This window comes from Eublepharis macularius, chromosome 7 (assembly GCF_028583425.1).
Source record: "Eublepharis macularius isolate TG4126 chromosome 7, MPM_Emac_v1.0, whole genome shotgun sequence".
NCBI classification, from domain to species: Eukaryota; Metazoa; Chordata; class Lepidosauria; order Squamata; family Eublepharidae; genus Eublepharis; species Eublepharis macularius.
The window spans coordinates 70,543,988-70,557,830 of NC_072796.1; the positions used below are offsets into that span (position 1 = coordinate 70,543,988).

A 13,843-nucleotide genomic window follows, 5' to 3' on the forward strand; every position below is an offset into this window, starting at 1 on the left:
TGGAAGTCCAACTTTTTGTTACATGAACCAAATAAAGGGGAAAGGGCTACTAAGACTATTGCCAAATAGGTAGTTCAGGTTATCAAAATGTGCTATGGACAAACAGACTTATCCTATCCACTAGAAATACATGCCCATTCCACCATGTCACAGGCATCTTCTGCAGCCCTATTGAAAGGTGTTCCTGGACATACATAACAGGAGGGAAGCAGTCATGGGTCAAGCAGTCCTGCAAACACTGTTCTCATGAAAAGCTCACCATGCCTCCATGGGAAAGCAGCTTGTTAATATCCCATGTGGAACTGCCCAGAAGACAAAATATGAAAACAGGGTTGCACCTGTAACTGTTGTTCATTGAGATCTTCTGTGCAGGCACACATACCCTCCCTCCTGCCCCGCTGTGTGCTCTGCACTACTTACCTGGGGAGCCTGGTGGCCAAGGAGAACTGAGGGTCGGGGCATCACTCCTCCCAGAGAGCGAGCTGTTTCGACAGGAAACAAGCCACACATGGACTCTGGGAAGGGGCAGATGCCTCCTAGGGGGATTTTTAGCTACAAAACTTACTGATCAGCAGGACTGAGTGTGCGCAGTCCCATGTGTGCCTACACAGAAGACCTCAATGAACAACAGTTACAGGTAAGTGCAACCCTATTTTTATTTACTAGACTTTAATGGCTGACATTTCCCTGTCCCCTGTAACCTGTTATCTTTAGCCACATGTGCGATTGCTGGAACTCACAAATATTAGTCTAAAAGTTGCTACCTCTAAAGTACTTTCATCTCTTTCAGCTAACCTTGATTATGCAGGCACGATCCTGTTTAAGTTATGTATGCATCCAGGGCATAATGACCACAGGTTACGATGCCCATCATAATGAGAGATACTTGTGTTAAGATTCTCGTGCTGAGTGTGTTATATGTTATGCAGGGATTCTCCTCAGTCAGCCACAGTTCTCAGTAGATAATAATTCTTAAGCATTCGCACATGTCTTTTAAAATTCTTGGCTACATTAATTATAAAGCTGACCAGCAATCTAATCTATGTGCCTAAAATATATTTTGGTATATTTCTATACATATTTAAGATGTGAATGTGAACAGTAAGTATACATAGTGTTCTTTATTTTGGCAAATGACTATATGAATAGTATTAGTATACATGAAGGATTGTTAAGAAACCCTAAACTATATTAATTTTAAAATCTGCACTAAGCATTGCTCTTCATTTGTGTAATTTCATTTCATTAAGTATTTGCATACTAATAAAAGCTCTTCTTACAAGTCTCCTGTTGTGAGTGATGGCCAACCACTCCCCCCTGCAGCCCTACTGTTTACTTCCAGAGTCACCCACATTTTGCCTTTGCAAAACCTAAAAGAAGCCTTAATGTTCTCAGCTGCAATAAACCATAAAACATTGAGATGAATAATGAACTTAATATGCCATAAAGACAATCTGTTTGCTTTTTCGCCTTACAAGGTAAGCTCGCACCCATTATAACAAAAGAGATTTTTTAAAAAAATGTAGCATTAAAATTTTAAGATCAGTTTGTTTTAGATTTCATCCAGCTCTGTGCTGTTATGTCAGCAATTACCACTTTATTGTGTTCAGTTGTTTGCATTTTTACAAAAAGGTCTTTATTTGAAGATTTACAGAGTTCTGTTCTAAAAACTCAGTGATAATGGAATGCTACAGTTATTTTTAGCTAGCTGTAGCAGTAAACCAAAGTGAATTAAAGGAAGGGCAGACCATATTCCTTGCACAGCTAAGTATTATTGAGGGACTGATTATCGACAGTGTGTATTTCATTCATTCATGTATCTGTGGGATAAAGTGCAAAACCTAAGAAATAACCCTTGAGTACACTGTAGAGAATTCCTTTTAGTGTTTTTCATGCATGTAAGCTGTATTATAGATCTTCAGTACACACATGTGCACACACAATGTACATACAGATTTTTTTAGTAGCTGACAAAGCTGCTTTTTGGAAAGGTGAATTGTATTTATATTTAATCAAACCTGTTGGCTGTAGTAAACTCTATATTAGAATATCAATTCTATACTGAATTTAAAATCCCTACAAGAGGACTATACATCAATTTATATTAATGATCACTTAGAAAAGCCGATTAGTCTTAATACTGTTGTATTTAACAAGCTTGAGATTAAAATATTTTAATAAAGTGCCAGCATTCATTTCTGTAATATAGAGTACTTTTTCTCACATGGCTTACAATCCTTACTTCTGCCAGCAAAAAATATAGCGCCTTCTTGTAATATAGGTGGATTGATTTCATTCATACTTTTAGTATAATATTAGTAGCTCTTGGCAGAATAAATTAATGAGGAGTGTGAAATATTATTGTAATCTCCAAAATAGGAAATCACAGTTAAATGGCTGATTTTCCTATTTGCCCTTTAAGGCAGCTGTCAGTACCTTACAAGGTCCGGAACACCAAAGACTGGTCAAGGTTCAGGGCCAGAAGCTTGAAATGGCCTAACAAACTATATAAATAATGTAGGACAAAAACAGAGGCTGTAGTTGGATTAAAAAAAGCTGAGGTGAATAGATGTATATTCTGTAGTGGTATAAGCAAATATGTTTAATTCTGGTGGGGGGAATATATGGGAGAGCTAGCTGCTGCTATCCGTGGGGGGTGGTGTTTGGGCAAGGAGGCAAGTGAGAAGCAGAGGTGGTTTGCCATTGCCTTCTCTGTAGAGTCTTCCTAGGTGGTCTCCCATTCAAGTACCAACCCTGCTTAGTTTCCAAGATTTGACAAGACTCGGCTGTACCATGGCGCCTTCCCTCCCAGACCCCACATACCCTTTTCAATAAATTGAGAGGTATTCCTTGTAAAGCTGACTAGCTGTTGAGTGAGACAGAGAGGATATACAACAAATGTAAATATGGTTAGGTTACCATCTCAGTGAAGCCATCAAACTAAAACAAGATTATTTAAGAAGGAGAAATATTAAGAGTTAAGATGGTAATCATCTGAGCAGAGTACAGCATCTCATTATACGAGCAGGCACTTCAGAGGACATTAGATTACTAGAATCCGTAAATACAGGCTACAGGTTACATGATCCCAAAAGCTATGTATCATGGGAAAGGGAAGGTTGATTGAGTCTTGGATGGATTTCCAATTCATTTTTTAGAAACTAATGAGCCCAAACTATCTTTCTATATATAGAGTACTACCAACAATAGCTTCCTGATAGAAGTCACAGGAATAACCAGTGGTCGGTTTTCCTTGGATGTTTTATTGAGAGGCGCAGCATCTGTATGATTTTAAAAGGAAGGCCAAGGGGTGATGCTTAGAAAGGAAAACATTTTCCACTCTACAATACCTGGCCATGATTAGTCAGCCTGTATGCTGTGAATATATTGACTCGCATACAGCAATATGAAGACTTGTTGCAGGCACTCTTGTGGCATTATGCATATGCAAATTTATGAATGCATTAGCATTATAACATTAATTGATTGGGGGTTTTGTTTATTTGTGGCTTACAACATTCTCTCCTTTTCCATTGTATCATCACCACAACCCAGTCCAGAGACAGTCTTTTTTTAGGTGGACCTTCTAATCCTCGGTATGCAGTGGTTATCCTTTGGCCATTCAGGTACACTTCATATAAGATTATTTTAATTTGTGTATATTACAATATCAAGTAAACCCTGTGTACTTCGTTATGCATAACAAATATACCTCACATACATTTCTTAGGAAGTTGTGGTTGGTTGTGGTTTTCCTTCACATGTATTTTACATTATATCTGTGATATATGATGATGTACATTTTTTTCATGGAACATCTGTAATGGAAGATTGTCTTGAATGAGATGTAGAAGCATTGTGTAGGCCAGAGATGCAAGTGCTTCTGATGATTACATCATCTAAAATACAAAGGGAACTGCTTTGAATGGCTTCCCTGGAGCTACTAGGGCAGTGCTGTGGCTCACTAGACAGCTTCTTGTTCCACTGCAGCCACTGTGATCTTGGCATCAGTTTTTTGTCTTGGTAAACCTTATTTAAACCAGTCTTCTGCATTAACAAACACTGCATATTTGTTCCACATTCTACCTAGCTTCTTTAACGAAGATGTTCATCATGGAAGCGTGTTTTTAAATCAGTTTTCATTTGATCTTTTAATTTGCATTAAGTGTACAACTGTAAACATGCTCTTTTGGTTATGATGGTATCCTTTTTCTAGATTATCTTTTGATTTGCACAGGTAAACAGTAGAGGTACTAGGCTTGCTGCTATGGGGAGGTGCGGGAACACTGTGAGGGGCAGTGTGCTGCTGCAATGTGAAAGTAATGGGTCACGCTGGGGGATGATTGAATAAAAATCAGGCACCAGTTTAATGTTACTTCCTGTTGCACCAAGAATGATGTCATTCCTGGTGTGACATGGGGAATGTATGTGTATGAGGTAAGTGCTGTCGTGTGACACCCCCCACACACACCGAAATTCCTTGGTTTCGACCCCAGGGACCTGGCAACCTAAGAGGGAGTAATAAGTTTTGAAACCTAGTGATAGCTAACACCCTATGCTAAGGAGAAGAAGTGGCTGAAGAGAACAGATGTTTCTATGTACTTACCCATAAGTTAACATTAAAAGGTGCTGGCCTTCTCTGGGTGCCTGCTTTTGTGATAGAGGGCTTTTTTAGTTGTTGCCTCCAGCCAGGTTAGTTCTCATTGTTGACCTTTCAGAATTTAGACAAGACTGAGGGGGCGGGGGGACAGAAGGGGACTGAATCTAGCATGATTTTTATGGACTTTTTCTGATTTCTGTTTCTATTTTTATTGCTGTTATGCTATGCTTAACTGATGGGAACTGTCATTACTGCTGCTTTTGGTTTGCTTCTAAAGGGGGGGGGGGTTTGAAATATTTGGCTGTTGTTCTAGTGGTTTTGTAGTCTTCTGTATTATTGTTTTAATCTCTTTGCTGCCCTGATAAGTTTTGTAGAAAGGCAGGATATAAGTGCAGTAAATGAATACTTTCTGCAGGCCTGCATTTCTGCCAGAAAGAGAAAAAATGGTTTTGAGCTAGCTGGTTTCTTCCTGGCAGAAGCAGTTCCTCGGGTAATAATGAGCAGAGCTTGTGTTGCTTTGGGACTACAGCTATCTTCATGAGTATTTTGTTATCCTCTATGCTCTCCTGGGTATGTTAAAAGAAATAGTTGTTCCAAAAGGCATCTCCAAAACTATTTCTTCACAAAGAAACTGGTTCATGCAAACAGAGGCTTCCTCCCATTGCTCTAGGGAATCTCCAGGGTTTGGATCCTACTTGTTGTGTTTTGGAACTACTAGTCTTTCTTTCACATTTCACATAATTTCTATACAGTTGTTCATAAGAGAACCAAGAAGATAGGATTAAAAAGTGTATTTTGTTTATGGTATAGGTTCCTCAAGATGAATGGTCTGGATATACTCCACGTAGTAAAGATGATGAGATTCCATGCCGGCGAATGCGGAGTGGCAGTTATATTAAAGCCATGGGAGATGATGACAGTGGGGACTCCGACACCAGCCCAAAGCCATCTCCAAAGATTGCTGCACGAAGGGAGAGCTATCTCAAGGCCACACAGCCATCTCTTACGGAACTCACCACCCTCAAGTAAGACAATTTTAGTAATGAGCTCTTAAGACAGGATTGTAAGAATTCTGCACTTGTTTGGCTGACCAAGAGGAAGTAAGGAAGATACCAGTTGCAGATGTGATTTTATTGGCAGCACTACATGTGCATTTATAGGTACAGCTATTTTTTATTTGAATCTTAGGTCTATTCCCCTCCCTACCCCACCTTTTCAGCGAGGATATTTTCTGCCACATTCTGAAAACTGTATGCAATCTATATGACCCAGCAGTAGCATGAGTCAAAAATGTGAAGATAGCTCTAGTGCTCTTTGTTCTAGTTCTGGTAGGCCTTAATACCACCTTAATTCCACGATCTCAAGTTATTACAGTATCTAGCATGGTAATTTCATATAATGATACCCTGAAGAGTATGTGAATAATGTATGTGTTTTTTTCACTCAAGCTTTACATTGTAGTTTTACACTTAAGTTACCTTAAGTGCAAACTTAAACTGTATCATTTTATTGTTCTATTTTTTTTACCTTAATGACAGACACATAGGAAGTTCAATTTATTGCTTCTAGGTACTTTCTGTATAAGATGCTTATTTGCGTTATTACTTACATTTATTTATGTTATTTATGGTCCACCTTTCTCACTGAGAATCAAGGCAGATTTCACAAAAAATAGGATGAGACATCTAATAAGCAATGGTATAAGACTAGGACTGCAGAAATCTCAAACAAGCATAAATTTGAAATAAAGCATAATATAGCATGTTAAACAAAACAGAAAATGGTATTTCATAAGTCGAACTGCAGATAATATATACAGCAACAGATAATGCATACATATTGAAGCAAGAGTACATCTCCAATATCTCAGTGTCTGGCTCTGCCTACCCCAGGCTGAAGTCTGTGGCTGCTGCGCCCTCCAAGACCCTCTTTTGTTAGCATACCTCGGTGTGGGTCTCCGATTACAGAGAGGAGGGGGGTTAACACTGCAACATACCTGAGCCTTCTACCCCCACCCAGCCACCTCTCCCTTGACTGCATGGGAGTGGCCTGGCCCTTCTTCCCTGACCCTTCCTGGGAGCAGGCCATACCCAGCTTCCCCCCATGCTATTTGAATTAGGGCAGGCTTCCATGAGTGTGTGAGGTCCTCCACCAATGATCTCCCCTCCTGGGCCTCCTTCCCCCAGGCCCTGACATTATCCATCCACTCTCACACTGGAGCATGTCTCAGTTAGCCCACAGCCCTCCTTCACTGCCAGCCTGCATGCCCAGCTACATTCTAGCTTAGTCAGATCACATGGCCCCACCTCCCTGCTGCTCCCTCTGGCAAGGGTTGCCCATTGAGGCTGGGAGCAGAGCTGTACTACCTGGCACAGCAGGCCTGCCACTCCAACCCCTTGGGACCATCCACAGCTTCCACCTGGAGTCCTTGTATTCCTGTACCTCCACTACTTGTGAGGAAGCAAACTTCGGCCACCATCCTCCTTCAGCATGCTGTGGTAAGTTTGGGAGTGGGACTGCCACCCTTACAGTGTTTACCTTGGCTCAGTATGGTTCATCATGAATGAACCAGGCTAGGCCAATCTTGTCACATCCTGGAGGCTCAGCAGAGTTGGCTGTGGTTAGCATTTAGATGGGAGACCACCAAGGAATTCTAGGGTTGCTTCACAGAGGCAGGCTATCACAAACCACCTCTGTTTGTCTTTTGCCTTGAAAATGTTATAGGGTTGCCATTAGTCAGCTGCAACATGATGGTACTTTACACACATATGGTTCATCCTCTGTGATGTAAAATACTGGTTTGTAGCATGCTGGCAAGACACATTGAGAAAGAATAGTGCATTTGTTACATCCACTGTTCTTTAAACTGTTCAGTTATATGGTTTACATTTATGAAGCATACCATAAATCTTTGTAGTGTTTCAGAGTCTCTACAGATGCTGTTTCAATAAATACAGCATCAGTAACACATATTCCAGTTGTTTGAGACTATGTGACTTGAATTTGTGCTGGAACTAATGATTTCCAAAACTGACCAGCAAAAAAAGGTTGAATACTGAGATTGTGCATTACCATAGTTATATCATTTCAAAAACCATTATACTGGGAGACGGAGAGGGGAACACTAGCAAAATATGAGCTATATTCTTCTAACTTGTGTGTACAATGCACTTTGCCTAAGTAAGTGCTTAGAATAAATTCTGTTTGGATGATTAAAATATTCAATAGCGGTCACACAGTCTTTTCCAGACATGATATCAAGTGCCCTATCAGTAGCCTTCAAGTTAATAAAAGTGCACTTGTTGAACAATGGAAAAACAGCCAATTAAGCACACCACTTAGACTGTATCCAGAACAGATGTCAAATAGGCAAGCTATGCTACAGAAGTATAGACAGTAGCCATGAATATAAGGCAAATGCTTTTCAGTATTATTATTCTCTTGGAATTGAAGCAGACTTTCTTCAGTAAACTTCTATCATGTCACCACCTGAGAAACCCTGGTTTATCCCAGAAGCTAAGAACATCTGTTGATTTTAGATAACAGACCATTTCATACATATTTCCATTCTTATTCTCCAAGCTTCCTAAATCTCACAAAGAATGGATTCCCCACAAAGAATAATAGAATGAATTAAGTATTACCAGGCAATGAATGTAGGTTCTAGAGTGTGTGTGTGTGTGAATTGTTCTGCACTACCTTACACAGCCTATTTTAAAACGTACAGTTTAGCCAAAAGAGAAAAGAAACCATGTTTATCTAAAGGAGGATTGGCAGAATTCTTTCCCCAATTATTTCTTTCACTGTGAAGGATTTTTTTTTCCACCTCACAATAAGCAGAGCCCTTTATACGTCCAAAATCCACGCTTTTCCCACCCACATACAGTTGTTCATGTTCATTCTCTTCTGGGCAAAGGGTGGGAGGAGAGTTTTATCATCAATGTTTCTTTTTATATTAGTTACAAGATTTTAAATCACAGAAGCACCATGGTCACCTTATGTCAGGAAAAATTTTATTCTGGTTTCTCCTGATTCTTTTTTTTTTCTTGTCCTGCCTCACAATCTCTTCCTACAAGCTGTTTTCCATGCTATGGTTTCCATGTGGCTACAGAACATGTTTTGAACATTGTGGTTAAAATTCTGCATAAAACACAGCTTGCTTTGATCATGAAATCCATACCTCCACAGTTTTACATCCATTATTCTACTAGGAGTGAGATGCTGTTTCTTCATTTAGCAAAATTTTCCCATGGTTTTTCTTTTTTTCTCCTTAATATAAAGTATAAGCTGGTAAAGCTGTTCTAACTGAAATATATATTTCTCCACAATACTAAAAAATTAGTTACCATTAAAAATAAAACCAAGATTTTAAATAGATGAACAAAGCTTATTAACAAAGCTTGACTTCATTTTCCTAAATAAAGGAACTCTTTTCCTTTTTCCTTTCTTTCTTTTTTTGTGTGTATAGAAATATAAGTGCAAGTTTAAAAGGAGTTATGATTTCTTATGCTTTCTAGGATACAATGCACATGCTAAATAGCCAAGGAGCAAGATTATATTCTTTTCATACTCAAAGGAAGTCTTGTTGAATATATAAAAGCAATAGATTTATTATCAGCAGGCAATCTGAAAAGATCTAGAAGTATGTACACCCTCCATATATCGGAGTTCCTTTTTACAAATTCAGATTTATTTGTCACCCATTGCCCATGACAGCCATATAGGGCTTTAAAGGTCAATACTAGCACTTTGAACTGGACCCATAAGCAAATTAGGAGCCAGTGTAGATGTAACAAGACTGGAGAGGTATGGTCCTTATGAACCACTACAGTCAGCACTCTGGCTTCAGCATACTGTTGCAATTGCAGTTTCTAGACAGTCTTCAAGGGCAGCCCCACATAAAGCATATTGCAGTAATCTAATCTGGAAGGTATCAGGGCATGGACCACAACAGCAAGATCTTTCCCACCCAGGAAGGGATGCAACTGGCTTACCCACTGTAACTGGTGAAAAGAGCCTCTGGCCACTACTGCCACCTCTATATCCAACAGGAGGCCTGGGTCCAGCAGCAACCCCAAACTATGATCTTGCTCCTTTTGTGGGAATGCAACCTCATCCAGAACAGGAGATATCCTAATTCCCTCTACCAATTGCACCTAAATTTTGTTGGGATTAAATTTTATCTTGTTAGTCTTCATCCATCCCAAAACTGCCTCCAGACACCTCTTCTTGGTTTCCACAGCTTCCCTGGAATCTATTGGAAGTGCAAGAGAGAGATGAGTGCCATCTACATACTGGGGATAATTCAGTCAAAATCTCCAGATGATTTGTATCTGATAAAGTGACCTTATACCCTAAAAAATGTTATTTGTCTTTAATATGCAACTGTACTTGAATTTTGTTCATAGGGAAGGTGCTTCAGCCCCATTTTCTCTGCAATCTCTACCTTCTCCCCATCTTCCCTTAGCAATCCTTGTGTTGTCCAAGGGTCCCATTGCCTCCCCCGGTGGTATGCTGTTTCTGATGAAATTTTCAAAAAGACATACTGTTAATGTTTTTAGCCATGACCTTTGTGCTCTTTCTCATTCACATGTTTGGAAGAAGGGTGGGAGAAAAATTTAATAAATAGCTCACACACCAGGATGGGAGTGGGGTAGACTATAAAGCATCAGTGGTGTGCCTGCAAGACCAAAGTTGATTGTGCATTATTAAAATTCTATTAGTACCCTGGAAACTAAGACATTTTTTCAGTTCTCTGTTCCTGAAAGATAAACAGTGAAGCATGTCTCCATGGAGATGCTGCTGTATCTCCTGCCCAATAAAATGGTAACATGTTCAGATTTAAAATGTATTTTAAAAAACACTCTGAGATGCTGGAAATTTTTCTCAAGGTGCTGTTTGTTTATTTGTTTTTACATGGAAGACTTCTATATGTGGTTGAAGCACAGATACAGATCTTCTGAAAGTATGCATGTGGGCAACAGGAATGTTTCTGACATTTAGCAAACATTGCAGCAGGCACAGCATTAGCATATAGCTTCAAGTAATGCATTTGTGAAATTATGACTTTTCAGAAAGAGGATATTTTCAGTTTTGTTTCCTATCATATCTATATGAAATGGATGTGATGCCACTGTGTAGCCTTCTTTTCCCTCTTGTCATTTTAGAGTTTTAAAAGGTTGCTTTAAAAATAGTTGTAAATAATCTTTGCTTGTCACAGCTGTTACCCTGACATACCATAATAACTGATAAGGCTATGCTTGTGCTCCCCAAAGCTATGCCTGTGGCAGGACACAAGTCTAGCCAGCTGTAATTGATTTTGTCATCTGTGAGCGCTTTCAGCCACATCCAGAATAATGCCCGGATCCTCATTTTTATTTTAATGAAACTGGATTGGCAGCCATGTTTGCTTTTGACTGTGTGTGTGCATTTGCAGTTTTGACAGTGATATACTCAACAAGAAAGCATGTTCAAATAGCTGTCTATAATATGAAGTCTCTTTTTCATATCAGACAGATATTCAGCAATAAAATTTTATTCTGGTGCAAACCTAAACGATATCTTGATACCCCTCTAAGAGAATGGATCCTTGTTCTGATAGGTTAACACCAAGCAATATGGGAAGTCAGTCTCAGGGCTACCATGTTTCCACACAAAACCAGCTATAATGCAGTCTGTGTTAATTACGAAGTACCCTTTCAGAATCTCTTTTTAATAATATTCAGGCTCTTCACTCTACCTGTTTGACAGTCTAAGAAATGTAATCAAGAGTAAAATAACTTTCAGGACTTAATTCTGTATTGTATTTCCAATTTGTTTTCCTAAGGAGTCAAAACTATAGTAACTTTTTCCCCTGATATGCTATCATAATTATTGTTCCTGGACTCTTTTTTCCTCATTACTTGATACAACATTAGCCTTTTAGGTTAGAGCTTCAAAATGGTGTTTGTGATAACTTGTCAAAGGCCTAGCACCATCAGTAACGCAAGTACAGGATTGAGACTTATGATGACAGGATCCTAAAAATGGTGCTTGTAGTAATATTGTTGTAATAAAATTTTATTGCATGTGTCCAAAAGCTGTTACTTGCTCCAATTAAATTAAGAATATGTAGAATACAATGGTTAACAGAGAAAAGAAAAAATACAATAAAAACCAGATTACATAAACATTATTACGGAGCAAAATGAAGATATCCGGCCCCCAAAACACAAATCAAGTAGCAATAAATGAGACTTTGAACATGACTTTGGTTTGGATCCTCCTAGCAGCCAACACAAACAATGAGACCATGCTGGTGATGTGTGAGTCTACATCAACTTGAAGAAAAATATTTTTCTTTGCCATTGAACCCAGGTCAAGACTTGCCAAAATTGCTGGAAGAAATTTAGATCTAGAGAGAACAGGCCAAAACATAATAAGGAAGGTCCTAGGGCATGCTGGGCAACAAGTTTTCAGATGTAACAACCTGTTAACATAGCTGGTGAAATTTTTAAAAGAAAATACAGACAAAAAGTTAACATTTTTAAAAGTAAAATAGAGCACTGCCAGAACACTTCCCTTTGTCTCTAATCCAGAAGTGGAAACCAGCTGTTGTAATAGTTTGAACGGGGATAGCTGTGAAGCCTGTTCTACTGTAATATTGGAAAGATAAGACACTTAATAATCCTTCGCATTAGTACAGTGCTTTCAATGTTCAAAATACTTCATATACCTTGGATCAACCAGAGTTTGATTGTGATGGACATGGTTCATGTGCTCCCCCTACCTGCACCTATGTTGTGAAGTAGCAAGATTAAACATAGTAGTCTTCAATTAAATGTGGACACTTTGATTAACAGAATAATCCTAGTAACTAAGATTCTTAACAATGGTTTAATCTTCAGTCTCAGCACAGTGGCCAAGTGGAGGACTTTTGTGCTTGTTTGAACCACGATTTGCCTTGTTGTTTGCTACAAGTGGAGGACTAAGCAGACAAACCTTGCAGTTAACAAGCCTATCACAGCCATATTCCAATAGGTGTATGAAGGCTGAGTCTGCAGGCCTTATAACATCCCAGATTGGCAGGACAGTATTACTCCATATTGCACATGGGAGGCTGGAGGCTCACTAGGTGTCATTCTGAAAGACACCTAGTGAGACTGTGGTAGAAGCAAGACATGAACCAGATGTAACCTTCCAGAGTACAGTTCGTTCTCTTAGTTAGTATCAATAATTTTAATAGTGAGGCCTTTAAGGTTTTATCCATGTATGTGTTCAAGATAGCATGGGAATCTCGGTCTTATTCTGTAATCTAACTAATACAGCATTCAGGCTGCCCCTTATTATTTCAAATATTTTGCAGTGGCTAACACAACATGAGTCAAATTCCTGCTCACACCTGCACTGAATCTTCTTCTAAGGAACCTTTTCTACTAAGAGTACAATGAGGTCAGCTAGTTAACTTCCCTCCAAACAAAACATAGATATGAGCACACGTGTCTCCCTTCCTGTCAGGTGTGTATGCACACAAGTTATTTATCTCATTGAGCTGCCCCCAAGGTTGACACTCCAAGCATCACCATCTTTGTTTGTGCAATGTTTCCAGAAAACCATATGGCTCATGTATTGAAAAATCCAAGATACTGTTAGCTATGATGCCAGTCTAGTGTAGAACAATTCAAAAGGCATTGGCTGTAGGGCAATCTATGTGTATCACAAACTTGGTACCAGATCTTGAATTTTGGTATGTATGCATATAGTAAAGCTACTAGAACTATACAACATAATTTAGGAAGATTGCACATCTAGCTTATAAGAACATAAGAGATCCCCTGCTGGATCAGACAAGTTCATCTAGCCCAGTGTCCTGTATCATACAGAAACCAGCAAGTTGCTCTAGAACCAACAAACAGCGCATTGTAGCCAAGGGCTTCCTTGATGATGCCTCCTAGTGCTGATATTCAGAGGTTTATCACCTCTGAACCTGAAAGCTCTCTTCAGTCACCATGGCTAGTAGCCATTGATTGACCAATCTTTCACAAATTTGTCTAATCTATTGGGAACCCTATTGTGTATCCCAAACCACCTAGAGGACCCTATTTGAGATGGAAAGGTACCATACATGTTTAAAATAAATAATAAATAAATATTGCCCATCAACTTCTGTGGGTGCCTTCATTCTTCTTATCCTCTTTCAAAGATACATCTCTTTTTCTTGCTCCCGCATGGGCTTCTCTAAAAATTGAACCAAAGAACTCTTGC

The 13,843-nt window shown here is 39.1% G+C and overlaps 1 protein-coding gene across 2 annotated transcripts in view; it reads left to right on the forward strand.

The window, feature by feature from the left end:
• The window catches only part of DLGAP1 (DLG associated protein 1), a 154,533-nt gene that overhangs the window by 16,371 nt on the left and 124,319 nt on the right, over positions 1-13,843 (forward strand). For both annotated transcript variants that reach the window (XM_054985694.1, XM_054985695.1), the window contains exon 2: positions 5,411-5,625. In XM_054985694.1, the coding sequence (XP_054841669.1) occupies positions 5,411-5,625 (215 nt within the window). The remainder of the gene's footprint in view (positions 1-5,410; positions 5,626-13,843) is intronic.